At 37.5% G+C, this 23,090-nt stretch overlaps 1 protein-coding gene and 1 non-coding gene across 5 annotated transcripts in view; one reads left to right on the top strand and one right to left on the bottom strand.

The window, feature by feature from the left end:
• SAMSN1 (SAM domain, SH3 domain and nuclear localization signals 1) overlaps positions 1–23,090 on the bottom strand; it is a 140,141-nt gene that overhangs the window by 50,088 nt on the left and 66,963 nt on the right. Inside the window, exon 1 of one of the 4 annotated variants that reach the window (XM_003991527.6) lies at positions 15–167. The exons of the other annotated variants lie outside the window; for them this stretch is intronic. Within the exon in view, the coding sequence (XP_003991576.3) occupies positions 15–71 (57 nt within the window). The 5' untranslated portion in view covers positions 72–167. Of the gene's footprint in view, positions 1–14; positions 168–23,090 lie in introns of those variants that run through there. 4 annotated transcript variants of the gene reach the window in all.
• On the top strand, positions 7,030–7,132 carry LOC111556382. The gene has a single exon (XR_002735867.1). It is a non-coding gene; the product is annotated as a U6 spliceosomal RNA (small nuclear RNA).

Here is a 23,090-nt window from a genome sequence, read left to right as displayed (position 1 = left end):
TATAGTTACCTTACCTTTGGTTTTTGATGTTTCTCCTTCTCTGAAGCATTGGATGGTTTTCTCTTCAACATTTTCAATTCAGACTACTCCAAGTGAGTGCACTTCCTGTTGTTACAGAAACAACTGAAGGCTGTCAGCAGTGTGCGTCTATGATGTACAGCAGATAAGTTTGAGCCCAGTGACCTGCCACTTCCTCCTTTTTGGTCAGGATATGACCTCACAGCTACATGGGTAAAGGTTTTTGTTTTTTTTTTAATGGTAATTCTTTGGTAACTCTTTAATGTTCTGTATTTGCTATAGTCTGAGGTAGATTCCTAAATCTCACACTTCCACATGCCTTTAGGCATAAAACTATATGATAGAGAATATTATCTCATTTATTTATCTCCCATAAAACTATATGATAGAGAATATTCATGATAGTCAGTTTTATACTTCTAAGTAAACTTTGTTATAAGATGAAATAAACTAGACTTTATGAAATACTAATCCTACTTAAAGTGTTTATGATATACTCAAAAGTAGAGCATGGATGAAATTAATATAAAGAGGAATATGACTTCAGAATTAATTGATTATGCATATTGTTACTTTTTAAACACATTACTGTGTTGTAAAGCCCTGATTAATGTGAAAATCAGTTAAACAGAACCCTGAATTAACCAGATGTCTTTCTGCTACAAACGATAATGCTATATCCTGATAACTGCTATTCCAGGGATGGTCCAATGGATCAATGGTACATTCACATGAACCATCCAGTGTCTCAATTTAATAGACCTGGAATAGGGCTAACATGGCTTAGAAAGACTTTTCTCATTAAAATAAATGGTGTAATATTTTTACTATAGTGTCAAAACCAAGATACCCAGAAAGTAAAAGCAAGAAGTTCAAGCTTTCTTGTTGATGAGGGATTTACCAAAGGGAGCCTTGTGGAATGTCTAAAATTCCAGTTCTAGTAAAACAGCCTTGTTAAAATCAACCTAGCTTTCCATTTATAAAACTCCGGGGTTGAAAAGCAATGGTGCCATATTCTTAATTAGCAGCTTCTCTAGGTAAAAATCAGCTGACTCTATTTCTCAGTCTTCCCTCACATCTCTGAGCCCCTCCCCCCAAGGCCCAGTTCTAAGTATTCAAATTTCACTAATCATTTAACAAATATTAAATTAAACGTTGTGTGCTGTTGGACAGTATATCATACCTCTTGATTAGCTTAAAATTATTTATGTCCTATAATAGAATTAAAGAAATACACTTAAGGTTATGATTAATATGCTTCTTCCATGAGATATTAAGAGCACAATTCTATCTTTAGGAGTTATCAGACTGGCATTTTCAAAATAACAGTGAGGACTCTGAGGTTGGGTAATTCCCTAGAAGTATGGCTTAGGTGAAGGCAGTGACCTAAGTGCATTTTCATTTCATCTTTTCAGGAATTGAAAGTCATAACAATATATTCCTTAACAGAAACATTTGCCTCACTTTTTTTACCTGTGAATAGAAGTTTAATTCAGTTGTGGAGTTCAATCAACAATATGAGAATGATAATATTTTCACTTACTACAGTAATAGAGTTTTAGTGAGAGTAAAAGCGAATACCAATAAAGAGCATACTTATCATATGACTTAACATTTAAATACTGTTTTATGTCAAGAAACGTTTGTGGACCTTGAAGTATGAGATTTCAAATTATACTTCTACAGTGATAACTAAAGACTAGAGAACACTCACATTCATGGTGACATACATGAGCTAGACTATATGCAGTTTTAAAAAGTGTTACACTCAAGTAATTTGATAAAAACTCAATTTATGATCTCTAGGCACTTTACCATCATTAACACTATCAGAAATATTTTAAAATGTAAGTAAAACAGGAATATTTTCTTTCAGAATTACAAATGGGAGAAGCAATTTTCTCTTTCTTTTTTTAAAAGTTTATTGATTTATTTTGAGAGTCAGAGAGTGAGCTGGGGAAAGGCAGAGAGAGAGAGAGAGAGAATCTCAAGCAGGCTCCACACTGTCAGCACAGAGCCTGATGTGGGGCTTGAACCCATGAACTGGGAGATCATGACCTAAGCTAAAATCTAGAGTCAGACGCCTAACCAACTGAGTCACCCAGGTGCCCTGAGAAGCAATTTTCTAACCTCTACTACTCAGAAAACTGTTTTCTGCAGATTAAAAACATCTCAAGTCCTATCATAGTCTGTTAAACAACTTGTTCCTCAAAATATCTCAGGTGGTAAGGTAGCAAAATTTTTTTTTATCAATTATCTACTATGTTTTGGAATTCTGGGGCCACCAAGACATTTAATTAGTGACCAGAATGACCCAGAAAATTCAAAAGTCAAAGGTGAAATAAGAAGGGGGTAAAGAGTAACTCTTGAGCACATCTAACTCCCTATCATGATTAAACCACTAAGCCACATGTTGCTTAAGACTTGTTCTGAAGCAGGGAAATTGCAAAACAGCAGTCTGGGTGCTTTGTTTTTACAAATTACCTTAACGGTCTTAGAAGCCAGGCAAGGCAAAGCAAGGTTGGGACTTTGTGACATACATATTACTATTTCTGCGTCATAGGTTGTGTCAAAATTTTAGAGAAACTGCAATCAAATAGCGGTTATTGGGATGTAGATGTTATGAGAAAACAGAGTGCGACTATAAACAGTTGTTTCAGTAGTTCAACAAATATTTATTGGTGGATTGCTACAACATGAATTATCAAATTCAAATCAGAAAAGAATAGGTAAAAGAAAATGTGGTCTGATGCCTTTCATTCTGATATCTTGATTGCCTGATGGCCTCTGTCTCTTTGTTCCCTGTCATCAGGTTGAAGACTGAAATTTGTAATGTTTGGATTAATCCTAGTCTATACTTTAAAGACACATATATTTTTTTCAATGGAAGGAGGGTTTTCAAATCTTTTAAAATGGAACAATAATCCCCACACCCCCTTAATGTGTACACCTCCAACATGTGGACTCAGTCACAGTAAATCTAAAGCTTCCATGTGTTACTGGGGCAACCATGACCGAAAGCGATTTAAGTAACTATAACCTAAAATACTCCTGACTATACCTCAAATGTATTGTTGGAGGGGGACAACAGAGAAACATCTAAGAACTTGAAAAATAAGAGAAGTGAGATTGTTATCATGAAGTACAACTCTGAAGTTCATATTTAATGTAAGATAGAATCCTTATCTTATAGAAAAAATGGATTGTATTCCATGTAGATCTACAGACTTTAGTCACTTACGATAAAGAAAAGGAGTCAATCATAAAAACACATTAAACTTGATAGTTCTGCTTTTCTTTCTGGCTCCTTGGAGCAGGTTTCTCTTTACAGATGGGGAAGAAAAGTTTATAGAAAGAAGCCCGGTGGGGCTGCTCTGTTCTTGCCTGTTTATGGCTTGCTAGAAGTGGAGATCCTACACTATCATACAAATTCCAACTCTACCCAGGATTTCTTGAAGCAAACGCACATATCGATCTGATGATGTTCTTGCAGATCTTTACTCAATAATTTGGTTGGTAGTTTCAAAGTCATATAGCCATATACAACATATTGGGGTTGACTTATTCTTACAATATGATGGATAAAACACCTCCTTGTTTACACTCGGGTGTTTATAGAGAAATCGTGATATGGATATTCCCTCATACCTACAGTGGGGATGAAGGGGAGGGGCGGCTGGGGAGAATGGTGGATTTTCTGTGAATCTTCTACATTTCCTAGCTCTCTGAGGTCATTTACCAGGGTCTCTGGAGTCCCTATTTACTAACCCTTTTCTGTAAGGGACCCACCCCCTTCCCTAAGCTCTTGAAATCCCTTCTAATGTCTTTCTAATTGAAAAGTCTGACAGTGGCTTTTCTGCTTTTCCCAGGGACTTGCTTTATGGAATGACGAAGAGTTTTTCAGGAGATACTTGAAAGAGAAAATTCTGATCCTACTAACAGCACGTGTTAAGAAGCTATAGCAGTTTGTTTTTCTCAGGGAGGCCTGAAATTAAGCATATGTATCCCAAGGATTAATTTTCTTCCAAGAACCCATATGGAATCCATATGAGAAATTCACATTTCACCTATTAATTTCTCCTTGTGATATGATGCCCTGACTGAGTTTTATTACAGAGTTCTCATACCTTCATTAACAGTGATGGGGGTGATGGCCAAACCACTTAGAAGGTGGGAGGAAGTCTTAATTTATTTTGTCCCATATAGAGAAAGAAGTGTAACAGAGGCAAATATTTGGTAGTACCCACTCAAGCCCCTGGGTTCAAGAAAGAGAGCTTCAGTAAACCTCAAGCATCTTAATTCTCTAACAAGATAATCCATCATGCGGAGATGGATGCATCAAGCAATTTTAGCTGGATTTCATATTTTTTATGAAACTACTATTTTTTTTATTTTTTCTAACTACTTTCTATTTTTTATTTTTATATTTTTTCTAACTACTTCTCTTTATTTTATTTTTATTTTGAGCTCAAAGAGTAACCTTTAAATGATGAGTGAATTCCTTGGGTAGGTCTGCCCATAGGAGGCAAATGTATTGTTCATACGGACATCAAATACCTGAGACACTGCGGTCGTATTTCTTAGTATAAGTTAATGAATTGCTATGCTGATTGATCAGAGTATGTCCCAAAAAAGAATCCACTCTAGGTATGCTCAAACATTATCCTTCTGAGATAGGAGAGCAGCTGGTCAGGCCCTAGAGATCCTGGGAAGTCTCTTGAGAGAGAGCCTGGGCCTGCAACATTATTTCATATTTTAAATTTCCCACAAGATAATTGAGAATCTTATCTCATTATCTCGGTTGTAGAAGAAATAGAGGAATGAGATAAACAAAAAGGACCAATGATCTAAGATGAGTGGGGAACGTAAAGAATCATACAGTAAGAAACTGTCTTGAAAGAGACAAAGAACTTAGATTATATCTGTGCATGGCAAGAGGTTGGAAAACAACATAAAAGAAGACTTAGTAAGCAAAAAGTGAGGTGTACCAGTTCCAAAGTGACAAAAATACTTAGGGAAGCTTAGTTTGAGATAAGTGCAAACTATTCAGATTATTCGATAGATTATAAATATATACTAAGTAGTCACCATTAGTAATGATAAAATAAAATTTCATCTATTTATGATTCAAAGTTATAATAAATACTCATAGAGTAATCTTAGTTTCAAAGTTAAAAATAATGAGTATCAGTTTTGAGTGATTATACAGCTGCCATTATGCTGAGTACTTCAGTCATATTTTCCATGTAATCCTCAGAAAATCTCCATAAGCTGCTCTAACGTTGTCAACCTCAACTTCCAGGTGAAGTTAGGTTTGGTGTCCAGTTTGCCTAGCTGGAAGTGGTGGGATCAGGATTTAAACCAAATCCTCAGCTCATAACCATAATTCTCTATCATAGTTATGCATTGGCATATTTAAAGACTTGCCGTAAATTGGGAGTGATTTCTTTGGGGATTAGGTTCCAAATGGTAAAGGATGTGAAGAAGGTAAGGCTGAGTGGGAGACAGTGTTTCAATCATTATGTTTATAAAATAATTTAAAATCAGTAATTGTGCTACCCATCTAGAACCCTCTTTAATTAAGACAGCACCACAGGGATACCTGCTACCACGTCATTTTCCTTCTCCAACCCAAGCTACCTTGTTTGTGACTCTAAGAATAGTTAAGAGCCCCTCAATGCTATCTTTACTAATAATTTCACACATGTAAAAATCAAGGTAGGAGTACAAATTAGACTCATCCACACTTTATGGAATTACCTATATTCTGAAGTACCCCAAAGATGACTTTTGATACTTTTCATCTATAAACTCATGCTATCTGTGAAGATACTACCAGGAGCACATTTTTTTTTCCTCCTCGATCTGGAGCAACAGCTCCCAAATTTATGTTTCTAAAATTTATGTATTATTCTCTTAATCTTTGACTCTTAATTTCACCAGTTTCTGCTTGCTTCAAGGTCACATCTAAATTATCATCATGATTTTCACATTTCTATAATACTTTTCCCTTCCACACACCTAAATACCATTTGAAGTTCTGTAAAAATTAAAAAAACAAAAAACAAAAAAAACAGAAGCTTCCCTGTCTACTTCCAGAATTTCTAGTAGTTCTTTTCCTGACTCCCTCTAGTATTAAAAGCATTTTTCTTACTGTGTACATTCATGTTTTTCTGTGATAGGCCCAAACCTATTTGAGTATTAGACATTACCTGCTGATTCCTATTTTTATCCTTGAGGATTTTGTACTCTTTCACACCCCAACTCCCTTATAATTATTTAGTTAAATCAGTAGTCATTATTATTTTGTAAATATTGTCTATGGCTAACTCAAATTGTGTTTAGTGCTTTATGCTTAAATTTTTTGTCCATTTCTAGAGCTCATGATTACTTTCCTTTTTTAATAGTTGATTCCCTATGTATAATTATTAATATATCCCAGATAAATGCCCCAACAAATCTATCAACTGATTAGTTTTGAATATTTAAATATAGACGTCATACTTGTAATTTCAAATGCTCAAACATCTCAGGTTTATTTTTTTCTCTGTTTCAAAGGGGTCTGGTTATTCTCTAAGTATACATGACTAAGGCTGAAATGGAACTTCTCAATTCTCTCTTTATTTGGATACTCTGTGGCCTGAGTCTCACATCATCGTACTTGTCTATTTTCTCATTTGCTAAAACACACCTCCCAAATGGCAGTGTTCTAGGTCCTTGTAGATCCTTCACATGTGGATGCTATTTTGACCTAAAATTGAATTCTACCCTTATTTTTCCTTAGAATTTAGAAGGACTCTCCATTGTCCTCTAGCCTCCAGAGTTGTTACTGAAAAGTCTAATGCCATTGTGATTCCTGGTTTATTGCATATGGACTCCCTGTCTCTAACTGTATTTCCCCTTTATGCTTGGTATGTCCTAAAATCTCATATTATGTGCCTTGATATGGGTTATTTTCTCATCCCCTGTACTGTTCATTCAATGATTCTTTCAAAATGGAAATACACATACTCGCTTCAGCAGCAAGTATACTGAAATTGGAACGATACAGAGAAGATTAGCACAGCCCCTGCACAAGGGTGATATGCAAACTCATGAAGCGTTTCAAAATGGAAACACACACCTTCTGGTCTGTGTTTGTTTAATACATTCTTCATCTCTCTTTGTTCTCTCTTTCTGGTAATCTAATTAATCCAATGTTAGACATCCTGAATTGATATGCATATATTCTTTTGTACTTCTCTGTTTCTACTTCTTTTTCTTTGTTTTGTTCTTTTTGTTGTTTTTTTTTTACCTTCTAGGAAATTCCATTATTTTTTCTACTAACGATCTAATAAATATTTTTAGCTATAATATTTTATTTTGCCAAAGTTCATTCTGATTGTTCTTTTTATAACATTCTGTTCTTTTTTATTTTTAATACCGCAGTAAAAATTAATGAAATCAACTGTCATTCAACCATATGGATAATCTTAAAAATATAATATTAAATGAAAAGAAAACATTCCCAAAGGAATTACATATAGTATGATTGTCTTTAAGACACACACACGGGGCGCCTGGGTGGCTCAGTGGGTTAAGCGTCCGACTTCAGCTCAGGTCGCGATCTCGCGGTCCGTGAGTTCGAGCCCCGCGTCGGGCTCTGGGCTGATGGCTCGGAGCCTGGAGCCTGTTTCCGATTCTGTGTCTCCCTCTCTCTCTGCCCCTCCCCCATTCATGCTCTGTCTCTCTCTGTCCCAAAAATAAATAAACGTTGAAAAAAAAATTAAAAAAAAAAAGACACACACACACACACACACTTTTAAAAAAAGGAAAGAGTAAGGAACACAGCCCTGAGTATAATGATTCACTCAGGGTAAGAGTGCAGCATAGACAGATACAGGTTATTTTCGAGGTCTCACCTCTTATTTCCTGGTTATATTTTAATAATAATATATTATTAAAACTAAAGAAAGTGGGTTTTGAAAAACATTCTGTTTTTAATCCTTGATTAGGTAGTAAAACGTATTGGGTAAGAGGGTGCACCTTTGAACACAGTAGGCTACCTCATTTCAAATCCTGGTTCTACCTTTAGTAGGATGTCTTTGGAACGTTCCTTGGCCTTTCTATAAAATGGACTTGGCAGTATTGCATACCTCAGAGAGAATACTGTGACCATTATGTTAGACATTATTATAAACTTAGTACAACTAAGCATCTGGCATGTACTAGACACTGAGAACTAAATACATACATGAAATATGTTCTTTTTCTGAGGTCATTAATTGTCATTAGTTGTTTCCCTTCTGTCCCTTTCTTTATCTTGGTCTCTCTCTGACTTCTTTCTTCTGTCTGCTTTGATCTCTGTCTTTCATCTCTGAGGCGCTCTTTAAATGTCTAGCTAGCTACCTTTGGCTGTCAGTACATCACTAAGAGCATGGTATGAAAATCCTTATTGGCTCTGTAAATGGGTGGGCTTATGAGGTGACTGGGCAGCGAGGAAGTTTTTTCAGCAGAAGACCCCCCAGATGGCAGTTTCTGGAATTCTATTCTCCGAGAGCATTCAGGTTTGGCAGGTAATAATCATTAATCATTCTGTGTCCTGGAAGGGCTGTGGGGGAGAGGGAGGAGCTTTCCTGCAGTTCTCAAAGGTTGCAGCTTTTCGCTGCAGCTTTTGGGGCTCTTTGGTGGATGCTGCCTCACTGCGCTGAAGCATCCTTTTCTGCAGGTCCTGAGACTGACACTTGCTCCAGTCCTCCATTCACTCGTTATGGTCCCAAACTCTAGCTGGCATCTCTCCTCACATCTTTTTACCGAGTGTATTTGTTGGTGTGGATTTTCATCTTTCTGATAGACGTATGGAGATAATATACTACATTTAGGCAAAGTCTAGTTGGGCCAACTCTGTTTCTTCACATCTTTATCACCTCTGACTCTCTTCTTTCATTCTGTCCTTTAAAACATTTGCATCTTGGGGCACCTGAGTGGCTCATTCGGTTACGCATCTGACTTGATTTCAAGTCAGGTCATGATCTCACAATCCTGAGAGATCCTCTCATTAAGCCCTTCATCGAGCCCCATGTCAGGCCCTGTGCTGGGCATGGAGTCTGCTTAAGATTCTTTCTCTCCCTCTCCCTTTCTCCCCTCACCCATCTCTAAGGAAAGGAAGAAAGAAAGAAAGGGAAAGAAAGAAAGAAGAAAGAAAGAAAGAAGAGGGGCGCCTGGGTGGCGCAGTCGGTTAAGCGTCCGACTTCAGCCAGGTCACGATCTCGCAGTCCGTGAGTTCGAGCCCCGCGTCAGGCTCTGGGCTGATGGCTCAGAGCCTGGAGCCTGTTTCCGATTCTGTGTCTCCCTCTCTCTCTGCCCCTCCCCCGTTCATGCTCTGTCTCTCTCTGTCCCAAAAATAAATAAACGTTGAAAAAAAAATTAAAAAAAAAAAGAAAGAAAGAAGAAAGAAAGATTTGAGTCTCTTTATCTTATTTGCCACGATCCTAATTATATGGAACATACATCTAATTACAAAAAACCAGTCCCTGTCACTACTACTCCTACCTTACGAATTCTAAGGTATACATAGGACATGGCTACTGGTATGACATGGTAGGAAGAAGCCAGGCCACAAACAGGAAGCTTTTCCATGTCAAGTCCACTCTCACATTTAAGTATTTGTGCTCTCTAGACATTTTCAGATTCTTTTCATAAGCGCAGACATACAGTATCTTATGAAATAGTTTGCCTTTTAATTCTTTATAGACAGTATAAAACAATAATAAAAAAACTTGTATTTCATTAAAAAAATCTTCAAAGTAATTTTTAAACTAAGACTATAATTCAGTATCACCTGAATCATATCTCATTAGGCCGAAAGGAAATTCCGACCAAAAACTGACCAAACAAATTGAACTAACTTTGCACAAAAGTGTTTTCTAATGAACTTTTATCTGAACACTGTACACATCACATGTGCTGTTAAAATCCCCTGCTTAATTCGTACTTCTTTCCCCAGAAGTACAAGAGGAAGGTAGACTGTGCTGATCAATAGACCATGATTTCCTGTCTTCACCTACTGAAGAAAAATGCAATTAATAAAATATTGCTGAAGAGATATATATGAGTTCCTTTCCTCAGAAAACCTATTTTTAAACTGGAAGAACGAAGTCATTTCTATTTCCTTTCTCTCTTCACTCATCAGAAAAATTTACAGCCAATTCAAGAGTTACCAGACTGTTTTTCAGACCTTACCATTTGAATCTGCACTAAAACTGTAAAGCTGTAGGAGATAGTAATTGTATACCTTATCTATTTAAATAATTAAAATCCTTTATGTGATCTTCATTCCCTCAACTTTGGCTACAGTAGAACATGAAATACTTTAATTGCATGTCAGTTTAGTTATGAAAGAAAAAATAGAATGTGATTGCAGTGGATGTTTTTAGTATAAAAATGTTTACACGGCAAAACCAAGTGTCATAGTGTCATATATATACTTATACACACATCACATACATTTGCATATACGTGTATATATGTGTGTATATATATGTGGTATATATGTGTGTGTGAATGTGTGTGTGTGTGTTCATTTGGATGAAATTCCTTCTTTTCTTCTTAATACAAAGGATAATGGGAGAGCTTCTTAGGAGATCAAGTACATTGTAAATAGATACACATTGCTTTCCATGACCCAACCCACATAAAGTAAGGTTTCCATGTAAAGTGTGAAGCCGCAGTGAGGCACGGCTCTTCAGAAACCCCCCTGTATTCTAATTTTAAAGACTCTGAATTTGTCATTTCTAGGAAAGGAAAGATCAGGTGATCATTTACAGGATTTTACAAGTATGTTACCCACAGCTCAATTCTATTTTCCTTTCAATCAAGAAAATTTTCCACAACTTTTAGGCTATACTTTTAAGAAACGAAAGAAACGTCTGGTTTCCTTGTCGATCAGTAGTATTTGGTGAGCCAAAGAGCCAAGTTAATATCTGTGCCCAGTAGCCAGAGAAAACTGACAGATGAACTGGAAACTAATATCTGGTTGGAGAAAATTGGATTCCCTGTTTATTTTCAATGGCACAGAATTCCAACCACCCAAAGTGGTTCCTACAATAAACATTCTGGTAACTCTGTTGAGCAAGCCTGCCTTGGGGTCTGATTTTCCTCATACCACCCATCCTTGGGGGCCCTGTGGTGTGATGAGAACATATGCCATTTAAGTTTTTTTAGTGTTTATTTTTAAGAGAGAGAGAGAAACAGAGTGTGAACAGGCGAGGAGTAGAGGGAGACACAAAATCTGTAGCAGTTTCCATACATGCTTGGAGCTGTCAGCAGAGGGCCTGATGTGGGGCTTGAACTCACAAACTGTGCGAGATTTTGACCTGAGCCAAAGTCGGACACTTAACCGACTGAGCCACTCAGGTGTCCTGAGAACATGTAAACTTTAGAGGACTGATGTAGGTCTGAACTCAGACAAGCTATATAAACTTGGGCCAAACCTTTGATCTCTCAAAGTTTCAATTTCTTCACTGGTAAAAGGGTAAAATAATATTTACTCATAAGAGTATTTATATATACATATAAATATGTATACAATTCCCGACACAAAGAAGGTCTTAACAAAGGCTACTTTCATTCTTTCTCCTTCAAGTACAAAGGTAGAAAAGCATGAGATTCTTAGGGATTCAAGCCCCACCCTCATTCTGGGATGTGGTCACAGTGTGTCCCAACTTCCTGGTAACATGTTCAACCTCTGATTTCCAAAGCCCGCGCATGATGTCCTCTCATTGTCACGTGTTATAATGATATTTGAGTATGCTGTTTATCCCCTGCCAACAACCAGGGGAAATTTCTACAGGGGAACTCACTTCTACTTTCACTTAGATTGGGGAATGAACATTTAACTGTGGATTTGCAAATGCACTTAAAACAAATTCCATACTCTTTACCATGACCAGAACATGGGAGTGTTACCCTGAACATCTATGGCCTTTGCCTATCTATGCCACTCTCCTCTCTTCTCTGACCTGGCCATATTTGTCTTCTCTCTGTGTTTGGACACCATTGAATTTGTTTGGTTGGTTGGTTGGTTGGTTACTTCAAAGGCAGAGGCTGGCACAGAGAGAAGCATAGGAAATGTTTGTTGGATGAATGAACAAACTAAACTCTACAGGTTTGCACAGGTTAGGGGCCACCTCCTTGGATTGACGAGTATCAGGGTCAAAATCTCAGAATTCATACCCCTAAAAGGACTATGGCAGGCAGAATAATTGTTTAATTAGACATTATGAGAAAAACATCTTGCAAAAAATTTTGAAATGTACAGACTATAAACCACTTTATAAAATACTTTCTCCTTTATGGGGAAACACATGAGATAGATATATCAACATACCTCCTAATGATGATAATGATCTATTGTTGATTTATAAAACATCCTTTCCTAAAGTTTGAGCACCTTTTAACATAAATTATCTTACCTAAACAGCTTTCCTATGAAGTACTTATCCTGTTTTTATGCATATGGGAAACTGATTATTTGAATTTCCTCTTCTATCAACTCAACCTCTGATTCCAGAACTTCTAATTCTGAGTTGATGAGCTTTCCTAAAAAACATTCATTGAAATGAAATATCTCCTTACAAGCTGTTGAAAGAAATTATATTGGTCCCATCTCCACTAAAATCTTGGCCCTCGAATTCTCTGAATATTACAGCTTGACTTATCCACTCATCCTGTGGAGATGCTTCTTTCAAAAACTAACACTTCTCCTTTGAAAGAGAAAAGAAACTTTCTTTACATGATAAATATTTAGAGGAAAAATGTGGATGTTGTCTCTAGTCCTTAGTGCAATCAGTAAGTATGTCATATGGTTCATGCAAAGCCAACTTCTTTCTATCAACCAGCAAAGGTCCTATCCACTTCTGAATATCAGTAGGTGAACAGAAACTACACAGTACCACCTCAAGAAGGTACCAGTTGGGAAACTGTAGACATCCATCGCTGGTCTTTAAGTCAAGCCCCTCCTATTTATTTGTTTAAAAAGTATTTATTGAATGACTACCGTGGGCTTGGCATTCTGCCAGATGGGAAGGCCTGGGCACTGCCTTATAAGAATTTACAGTTTAGTGGGACAACAGGCAGACCAAGAGACAATGATAATCCAATGTAGCACATTCTGTATGTGTGCAAGTTGCAATGTGTGGAGAAAAAAATTGAGAAAAAATATTGCTAATTTGTGTGGAGAAGTAGGGAAAAAATTCACCAAGAAAGCAATGCTTGAGGTAATAGTGAGCCAAATAGGAATTTTCCAGGCAGACAAGGAAAAAAGAAACATGCTAGCAACGATAAGAGTATATGATAGGATCAGAGGCATGAGAGTGTTTATCCTAGAGTGGACATAAGGAGTAATTTCTTACAGCCAGTGTGTATGGTAAACAAAGAGAAAGACAGATGATGGGGCTGGCAGATGGTTTAAAGCCAGACCATGAATGGTTTGGAGGACATGTGTTATGGGTTGAATTGTATCTTCCCCCAACAAGCTACATTGTAATCTACACCCCCAGTACCTCAAAATGTGACCTTATTTGGAAATGGGGTTGCTGCAGATATAGCTGGTTAATCTGAAAACTGGAATAGGGTAAGCTCTTAGTCCAATATGGCCAGTGTCCTTAAAAGAAGAGGGAGATGTGGACACACACATGCACAGAGCAAAGACTAACTAGAAACACACACACACACACACACACACACACACACACACAGAGGATGGCCATGTGAAAATGAAGGCAGAAATTGGAGTTATTCTGCCACAAGCCAGGGAACACCTGGCGTATGAGAGGCTAGAAGAGTCAAGGAAGAATTCTCCTTTTCTTCTTCTTTTTGCTTAAGTTTACTTATTTATTTTGAAAGAGACAGAGAGAAAGTGGGAGGGGGCAGAGAGAGAGGAAGAGAGAGAGACAGAGACAGAGACAGAGAGAGAACCCCAAGCAGGCTCTGGTTCTGTCAGTGCAAAGAGCCACGTGGGACTCAATCTCATAAACTGTGAGATCATGACCTGAGTTGAAATCAGGAGTTGGATGCTTAACCCGCTGAGTCCCCCAGATGCCCCAGAAGAATCCTTTTCTAAAAGCTTCAGAGACAGCATGGCTGTGTCAACACCTTGATTTGTGGCTTCTGACCTCCAGAACGGTGAGACAGTAAAATATCTATGTTTTAAGCCACCCAGTTGGTGCTGCTTTATTATGGCAGCCTTGGAAACTAATACGCCATACTAAAGAGTATAGATTTCAATATAATGAGAGGATACATTTGTATGGGGTGGGAATTACTGAAGAACTATTGCCGAAACAAGAGAGTGACCCAACCAGATGTGTGTTAGATAGAAAGCTCTGGCTGAAATGTGGAGCGTAGACTGGAGAAGAGGAATGGAGAAAATCTGCAAAATTTCCAAAGCTTCTTGACCACTATACTTAGGATTGCCTCATTTATGAAACAAACAAAACGGATGGAGAAAAGGTCACTCTTCTTCTCTTAGTTTGGTTCAAAATGTTACAGCGAAGCTCTCCTCTCTGTGATAAGGAAGTGGCACACTTTGAAATTCATCCTGCCAGACTACCTTGTTTAGTGATGGGAAGGTCACAATGAAAAATGATAGTAGTACTAATATGATGATACAGACACTTTAAATGATTTTGATATTGATATTTTGATATTGATAAAAAATATAATTCAGTTGAAAATCTCATAACCATGAGATGAATAAAATTAATTTTCCAGTAGCAAGCCATTTGAGTTCCCAGAATGGTTTTCTTTGATCTTTATCTTAATTGGACAAACTGATTTATATCCATATTTTGAAATGTCCCTTCCTATGCAAGTAAAAACTTGTGAAGAAACATACACTAAGATCAATACTAGGGATGCTGGAGTACACCTGTTGTTTCTGTTAAGTGTATTTCCTAGAAATATTATGAATTCCAGTGATAATTGGCAAATTTGATACAAACACATGACTTTTTATTTTTATGTTATTTTTATTTTTTTTAATGTTTATTTATTTTTGAGACAGAGAGAGACAGAGCATGAACAGGGGAGGGTCAGAGAGAGAGGGAGACACAGAATCTCAAGCAGGCTCCAGGCTCTGAGCTGTCAGCACAGAGCCCGACGCGGGGCTCGAACTCACGGACCGTGAGATCATGACCTGAGCGGAAGTCGGACACTTAACCGACTGAGCCACCCAGGCGCCCCAACAAATGACTTTTTTTTAAATTTTTTTTTCAACGTTTATTTATTTTTGGGACAGAGAGAGACAGAGCATGAATGGGGGAGGGGCAGAGAGAGAGGGAGACACAGAATCGGAAACAGGCTCCAGGCTCTGAGCCATCAGCCCAGAGCCCGACGCGGGGCTCGAACTCACGGACCGCGAGATCGTGACCTGGCTGAAGTCGGACGCTTAGCCGACTGCGCCAGACTTTTTAATTGGAGTAGGTGGCATTCAAACCTCTGACACTTCTAAGGCTATATACCCTTTAGCTATTTCTAATCTTAAATGGTTTAAATAGATCCTATTATAAATACAGAAGGCTTGAGTATGTTTTCAGTTCAAGCAATGTAAATGCACACGCACACACACACACACACGCACACACACACACACGCTTTACAAGTGATACATCTTTACCAAAGGGATAGAATTCTCTAGAGAGCAAGAAGACACTGTTAAGGCATTCTGATTCACATTCTGCCATTTCATCATAATCTCCTGAGACACATCATGTTGTACTTGCATATATGAGTAAATAATTTGATGAATATAAAACATGTCTCAATAACTTTCACGTACTGAATATGATAATTGGTGTCACAGAAATATTAATTTTGGGGTGCATGGCTGGCTTGGTTGGTATAGCATGTGACTCTTGATCTTGGGGTTGTTGAGTTCAAGCCCTACATTGGGTGTGGAGCTTACTTAAAAATATATATATTAATTTTATAGCATAACCAAACATGTAAAGTACATATGTTTCTGATTGTACTATATTGAAGGAGCAATTTAACATGACTTCCCTTTGTTTTAAACACGAAGTACATAGTATGATAAATTTAAAAATCACGAGACTGTTAAATTAAGACTCTTCCTAAATAAACATAGAACACTTGTGTATGCAACTTAGTATTTGGATGTCTTGAACACTGACATAAAAATTATAATATTCCCTTGGGAAAGTTAAGGCTCAGAAAGATGAAAAGCCTTAAGTTAAGGAAACAGAGATAGCTAATGGCAGCAGTGATCTAGAGCCTGAGTCTTTTCACTTGTGGGACAAATATAGTGCTGTGCCGTTGCCACACGACTTCTTCTTCAGTGGGTACACAAGCTGTGGGTACACAAAGCTTCTTCAGTGGGTACACAAGCTGTGGGTACACAAACAACAGGGGGTTCTGTACCTAGTGATTCCTACAAAATTACTTTTTAGAGAAGTTGGAAGCCTTAATCAGTATTGCGCGATAGTTTCTTATTCTGTAAAACACATTTCCTCCAAGGAAAAACAGATCTAGAATATCTGCGAGGGGCTGTGGATAAAAGTGGTAACCTCTCTGTAATTAATATTTGTGGCAGTACCAGTAGTGGTTGAAATACCTAAATAGGGAAAGGCTGAGCAAGTGATACAGGCACAATTAAGAATGGAAATGAAAGTAAACAAAAAATACCCTGTATCTATATGGGGTGGTCACGTTAGATACATTTACCCACTGGTATTCATTCATTTTTTTCATTCCTTTCTCCAAATACATTTTTTAGTGCTTACTATGTACCTAGCACTAGAGAATATCTCCATTAAAGAAAAAAATGTTTCATTTGCATATGTTACCTGGAGTTCAGGAGGAAGAAAATTACTATTTCTGAACCCATGCATTTGCTTTTAAACCAGATAATCTAAAAAGAATTTAGATGCCTCTAAAACACTGACTTGAAAGAAGAGTTATATGGATATATAGACAGAGAAATATTGTTTATAAGTTAAAAAGCCACAATGCCCCATACTCACATATTCAGTCTAATTTGTTATTAAAGTACAGAAGAGACAAGAAGAGTGACGTCTTGGAAGAATAAAGCGAGCAAATATTTACTGATACCCAGCTATAGGTCACTGTATCTCATTTAATCTTAACAACTGTTAAGATTATATTATATTATATTATATTACATTATATTATATTAATTATATTATATTATAAACTGTTATTATCTCTTCACTTATAAAGAGGAACCTGAGGCACAAAACAGCTAACTCGCCTAAAGTCAAAAGGCTAACAAGGAGTAGAGATTTGAACGCAGGCATGACTGACTCCACTGTACTACAGAGCCAAACCCTTTATGCAAAATAAAACTCGAAGCAAATTAAGGGAGAAGATTGCCCGTCAAAAGCAACACCTCTCATTTCTTTGGTAGTTAGCTGTGCATATAAAACTTGGTTTTATAACTACAGAATGGGCCACCTCCTCACCTTTGTCCTCTGTCCCTTCTGGTCTATTTCCTTTCCCTACTTTCTATTTTGCACTTCTTTTCCTGGGCCTTGCTACACTACCCCTTCCTCCTAAGACCCCAGTGGAGTATTTTTCAGGATCAGTTACAGAAGGAAATTGAAGGCAGAGCACGGTAAGCTCAAAATCGAGCCAGGAGAAGTTGAAGAAGCACAAACTCACCATTTGGCGCGCAGGCTTCCAAGGGATTTAAATGCAACTGGAGACATTACTGAAATTGAGAAGTGAGGGGAGAAAAACAGAAGGGATGCACCACGAGGCATGGAAAGCTAACAAGAAAACACATTTTACTCTATGTGTATCCTACAGAAGTCTTCAAAGTATCCCCCACTATTGACCCTCTATTGACCATATTGACATTTACACCAGCAGCCATACTGAGAAATTTAGAGACAGTATTAAAGTTCTAAAGCAAGTAAAGAGCTCAACAAAATGTAATGTGACAGTAATGTGACTGTGTATGCCATGGATTCCAAATTTAACCTCAGGATTCCTTCCATTAATGTCTAATGCCTTCCCCTTATCCCATGCTATAAAACTTCTAAGTACAAGGCTAGCCACACTAAAAATGCAAAAATTTTCTATGGATACTACGGGTTTAATAAATATTGATGATTGGCTTATGTGTTTAATTTCAAAAGGCAAGCCATTGTAGCATGTCTCCCCGTCAGTAGGGTGGGAAGTGAGGCATATGTCTAGACAATGGAAAGAACGGAGACATACCATAATTTATTCACTTCCAATTACATATGCGCAGACTGACTTTTTAATTAGTCTTATTTTTGTTACTGATAAAGATATAACCTAGCTGTTCTAATAATTTTCCCAGTTACAAAGGTCAGACTATTGCTTTGGTTGACAACTCGTTGGCAGCAACCACATTTGCACTGCGGTTCCTTTGGTTGACTTTAAATTCAATTGTATTTTAGTCAAAGGAGACTTTTCTCCACTTTCATCAGAACTGAATTAATGCACAATAAATACAGCCATCAAATTTACTAATTGTGGTGAATATGGATATTCAAGGGGTGCAGACTGTCAGGAAAAGCACATTACAGAAGCTAAGTACTCAGTTTCAAAAAGCCTTTTAACATAAATATTTCAAAATCATCAGTTTTGTTACCATTTAACACCAATGATTCTCATTTCCCACAACCTATTCTGACATTTAAAGGAACATTATAAAAAAAGAAAAACCCTATTGAATCATATACGACTACCATCATATAATGCCACTTCTAATTTACGGGCTTGGAATAAAGATAAAGACAGAAGAAGGTTGGCCATGGTGAATCAAAGACAACTTTTTTCACGTTTCTTTTTGAGTTATGTTAATGTTATCTGATGTAAGGAAACACATAATCACATATACATACACACACTGCCTCGATATCCCTTCCAAACCCATCAGCTTGGTTCAAACATTTTAGGACTTAGGGATTAAGACCAAATGAGATTGGAAATACTTACTAAAGTAAGTGGGTTGCATAATAATACTGGACATTTTCTTTAATCCTCTGACAGGAGATGACTTTTGCTCCTCAGTGATTGGGTAGAATTTTGTGTTAGGGGCCTTAGGTCATACAGAAGTGTTGGGAGAGAGTTCCATGACTACTAGAACCATAGGAAGGCAACTCACTAAAACATCCATACGAAGGAGGAGTTGGCAGAAAAGAGGATTGAGAAAGGCTACATAGAAAAGAGGCACCCCATAAATTGAAGAAAGTCACAAAAATGACTTGGGCAAATGGTTTTTAATCCAACTTGGATGTTAAGCTCAAAAGAACAGAGCAATGATCCAATTAAGAAAATCAGATTCTACTTACAAAGTTACTAAGGAAAATTATGATTATGTCATAATCAAAGAGTTATTTATATTCAAAAGCATTTTGTAAAATCTGGAAGATGTATGCTAAGTGGTCTGGCAGTTTGTTATATCCTTTATCTGGGGACTTTTCTGCTCTGTGATTTATCAAAAGCCCCAAACACTCTCTGACGGGTTTTAACTAAGTCAGTTTGGAAAGCACAAAACTACTTCTGGGGATTTATCAGGTGTACCCATTAGAGGCTCTGTATACTTTCATGCAGGGTGATCATAAGGGCTTTGAGTACTGAGAGTTCCCAAGGGCTGTCTGGTGCATTATGTTCCTGTGTTCTGAGCATGAGGTCCACAAGATGATATGACTATCTTATAGGAATGGGATTCAGAAGACTTTGACTGAATGTTCAGCTTGGCCCTGGAACAGAACTTGGGTAGAAATTCCTTAATCCACAGAGCCCTATTGACTCTTTCAGAAAATTGAATTATCTACTTTATATAAATACATATATATATATATTTTTTTTTTCAAAAATACTTTCTGGAGAAGTGAAGATTAAATTGGAAAATCAGGGAATCATGAATGGTTTTCTTCTACTCAGAGGTGATTCTCAAACTTTGGTGAGCATAACAGTATCGCCTGTGGAGCTTATTAAAGAATGTCCATCCTAGATATTCTAATTCAGTAAGTCTGGCATAGGTAGACCTTAGTAATGAATGCCTTAGGTGATTCTGATGCCTTTGGTTCATGGAACCACACATTCAGAAACAGTTTTAGAACAGTATTCTAGCAAAACTGTGAAATAGATATTTTATTTGGAATTATCAGATGTGCTGCAATTCTTTCTTCCAATGTCATTTCTCTCCTTCAAACCTTCAGGTTTCCAAGAGTTTCTGATTCTCATCTAGAATGAGCTCTCTAAGTCCCTCTCAAAAATGAAACTATACCAACCTTTCAGATCCAAGCAGCATTGAGTTCTAGTAAGTGTGCAATGACAAGATACTCAAGTTAGAACACTACACTTTGCCTAATTATTTAAAATTGGGTAATAGGTTTTCACCATTGTAACTTTTAAAATGTAAGGCTCTAAGTTTAGGAATATTTTCATGGGAATTAAGTCCTATCCCCAAGATAATGGCTTAATGTGATCTTCAACTGCTATTTATTCCTTCACAAAGTTGATTCATAAATATTTATCCCTGAAAGATCCCTTACTGGTTACCTAGTCTTATCCATTTATTTTACAGCTAAGGAAATTATAACCTATATTATCTGGCTTGTCCTCCAAGTCAGAATCTTTGTTCTTCGCAAATGAAGAAGTTTCCCACCTAAGAGAAACCTAATTGAGAACTAAGTCTCCACTTAGAAAAATTTCCCCACTGAGTCACGCTTTGCAAGCCAGCGTCGAAAAAGGAACCCAGGGCCTTAAATTATAGTAACAATTTCTTCATATAAATAGGATGCAGGATATTTAGGTTAACTTCCTTCAGAGTATTTAATTCGTGGAATGAAAAGGCAAGATCATTGATTCATCTCACAAAGAAATACACTACTCCAACAAAACGAAATTACTCAGAACTCTTTTGACTTCAAGTACTGAAAATGTAGCATTAAAAAGCATTAAAAAGTTACTTTTTGTGAAAAGAGACTATCTGCCACATCCCATAGTAAAATCTGAATACCTTTTGGGTAATTGCTGCTTTGAGTATGCCCCCATTTTCCTTCCACATGTACAGAAAACTTAGAGCTGATGATATTTTTTTTTAAATTTTTTTTCAACGTTTATTTATTTTTGGGACAGAGAGAGACAGAGCATGAACGGGCAAGGGGCAGAGAGAGAGGGAGACACAGAATCGGAAACAGGCTCCAGGCTCCGAGCCATCAGCCCAGAGCTTGACGCGGGGCTCGAACTCACGGACCGCGAGATCGTGACCTGGCTGAAGTCGGACGCTTAACCGACTGCGCCACCCAGGCGCCCCCTGATGATATTTTTAATCTTAATCCTCATCTGCTGTTATTATAGATTATTTCTGCACTTTTCAAAATGTGTCCTGTTAACCCAGGGCCACACAGCCAGCAAAACTCCCTGGAACTCATGCCTCTAATTCTCTTCTTCAATCCTGTAAAGCTTTGAAAGATATTGATTCTGCAGATGTAAAAAAATTAACTTATCAAAAAATAGCACGCATAAAATGGGAACAGGCCAAAGAAACCCTAAGAATATTGTTTTAACTGGAAGTTGTACCATTAACTGCTACAACTTACTGTATTCCTGTTATGGCTTTTTGCGATATATTTATCATTGTGTGGGAGCAGTTTAATCTACTCCATACAGAGAGCAGTAGGAGCTCTCAGGGGCTTCAAAATATGATGGCTCTCGCCACAAACAACTAATCTAAATTTCTTGCAGGTGGCAGGTCTAACTTTTTTTTTTTCTAAAAGGAAATAACCCTTCTCTAAAAGTCAAATTTGTTTTTAAAGCTGCGGTGTCTTTAACCACTTCTTTTTCCAGTTTTTCAGGTGACACCTTGTCATGACTTACGGTGGGTTGCATCAATCATTCTGGGTTCTTACAGAAAATATTTTGTGGTGGTGACTATCACATGCGAGAAACTAAGTGCCCTTTGTGGGTGACTGCGCAGGTACCTCTGATTTCTTGCCAAATCATTCAGAATGCCGCAAATCCATTAAATCTCTCCACAGGGAGGAAAAAATTCCCGCATCCTAGAGAGAGAATTTATGAGTTCCTTTCAATCACCACAAATGAAAGCCACCCTTAATATTCATTAGAGATTTTATGGTGGCAATATGCATTATCTATTCGTATGCCCCTCTGAAAGGCCAATTTCCCTTGAAACCTTGCATGGCTCCAAGCCACTCTTTGTGGAAACAATGGCCTATGTCCAAGTGGAATCAGGGGAAGCAAATGGATGACATTTCCTTATCCGTTGGTAATGATTCCATTAAGTCACTGTGGTGGCTCTGAGCTTCTAAGTTTTAAAAATTAAAGCACAGATTTGGAATGTGCAGTCATGTCACCGTGTCACTTCTCTGCTGTCATCTGTGACCATATGTCCTAAAATGAATGGGGCTTTTCGGTTTGCATCACAAAAAATGACTTTCAAAACCGATGTTTCTTTCCTCTGGAGAAAGGTGTGCACTAGGAACGTAAGTCTACAAGCCTGAGAGCTTTTCATTAATCTCTTCTTCTTTCTACCACCAGAGTTCAAGCCACCGTCATCTTGCATCAATTTTCCCCTTCAGTCGAGGTTTCGTCACTATGGAGAGTGATCTTTTAGAAATATAAACTTAAGCCCATATCTCACACCTTCAACAGCTAAGGAACAAACAAACAACAAAAACAGACCCTAAGCCATTGGCTTAAAACACTTCTTGTGTAGCTTCCCAATGTTTTTAAGGGACAGACAACAAAACTTAGGATAACCTATCAAACCATAAGTGACTCGTTCCTCAAACTTACCTTGTACCACATCTCCTTGCTCTCTCCCAGATGTTCTGACCATTATCTCATTCTCCCTAGCTTTGGCTAATTAACCTCCACTGTTTTCATCAGGTTTGAGTTCAGTCATCATTATCCCTGTAAGTTTTTCCTGACTCCTTGACTAGATCCAATCTGCTTCTTGTAGGCCTCCACAGAACCACAGAGCTCTCCTAGCTGTCATCAAAGGTCTAATTTCATCCTTATTTGTGTGATTATATCTTTGTCTCTTCTTG

Source organism: Felis catus, chromosome C2 (assembly GCF_018350175.1).
Source record: "Felis catus isolate Fca126 chromosome C2, F.catus_Fca126_mat1.0, whole genome shotgun sequence".
NCBI classification, from domain to species: Eukaryota; Metazoa; Chordata; class Mammalia; order Carnivora; family Felidae; genus Felis; species Felis catus.
The sequence above is the reverse complement of the archived record's forward strand: the minus strand, read 5'-3'. Positions and strand labels throughout refer to the sequence as shown.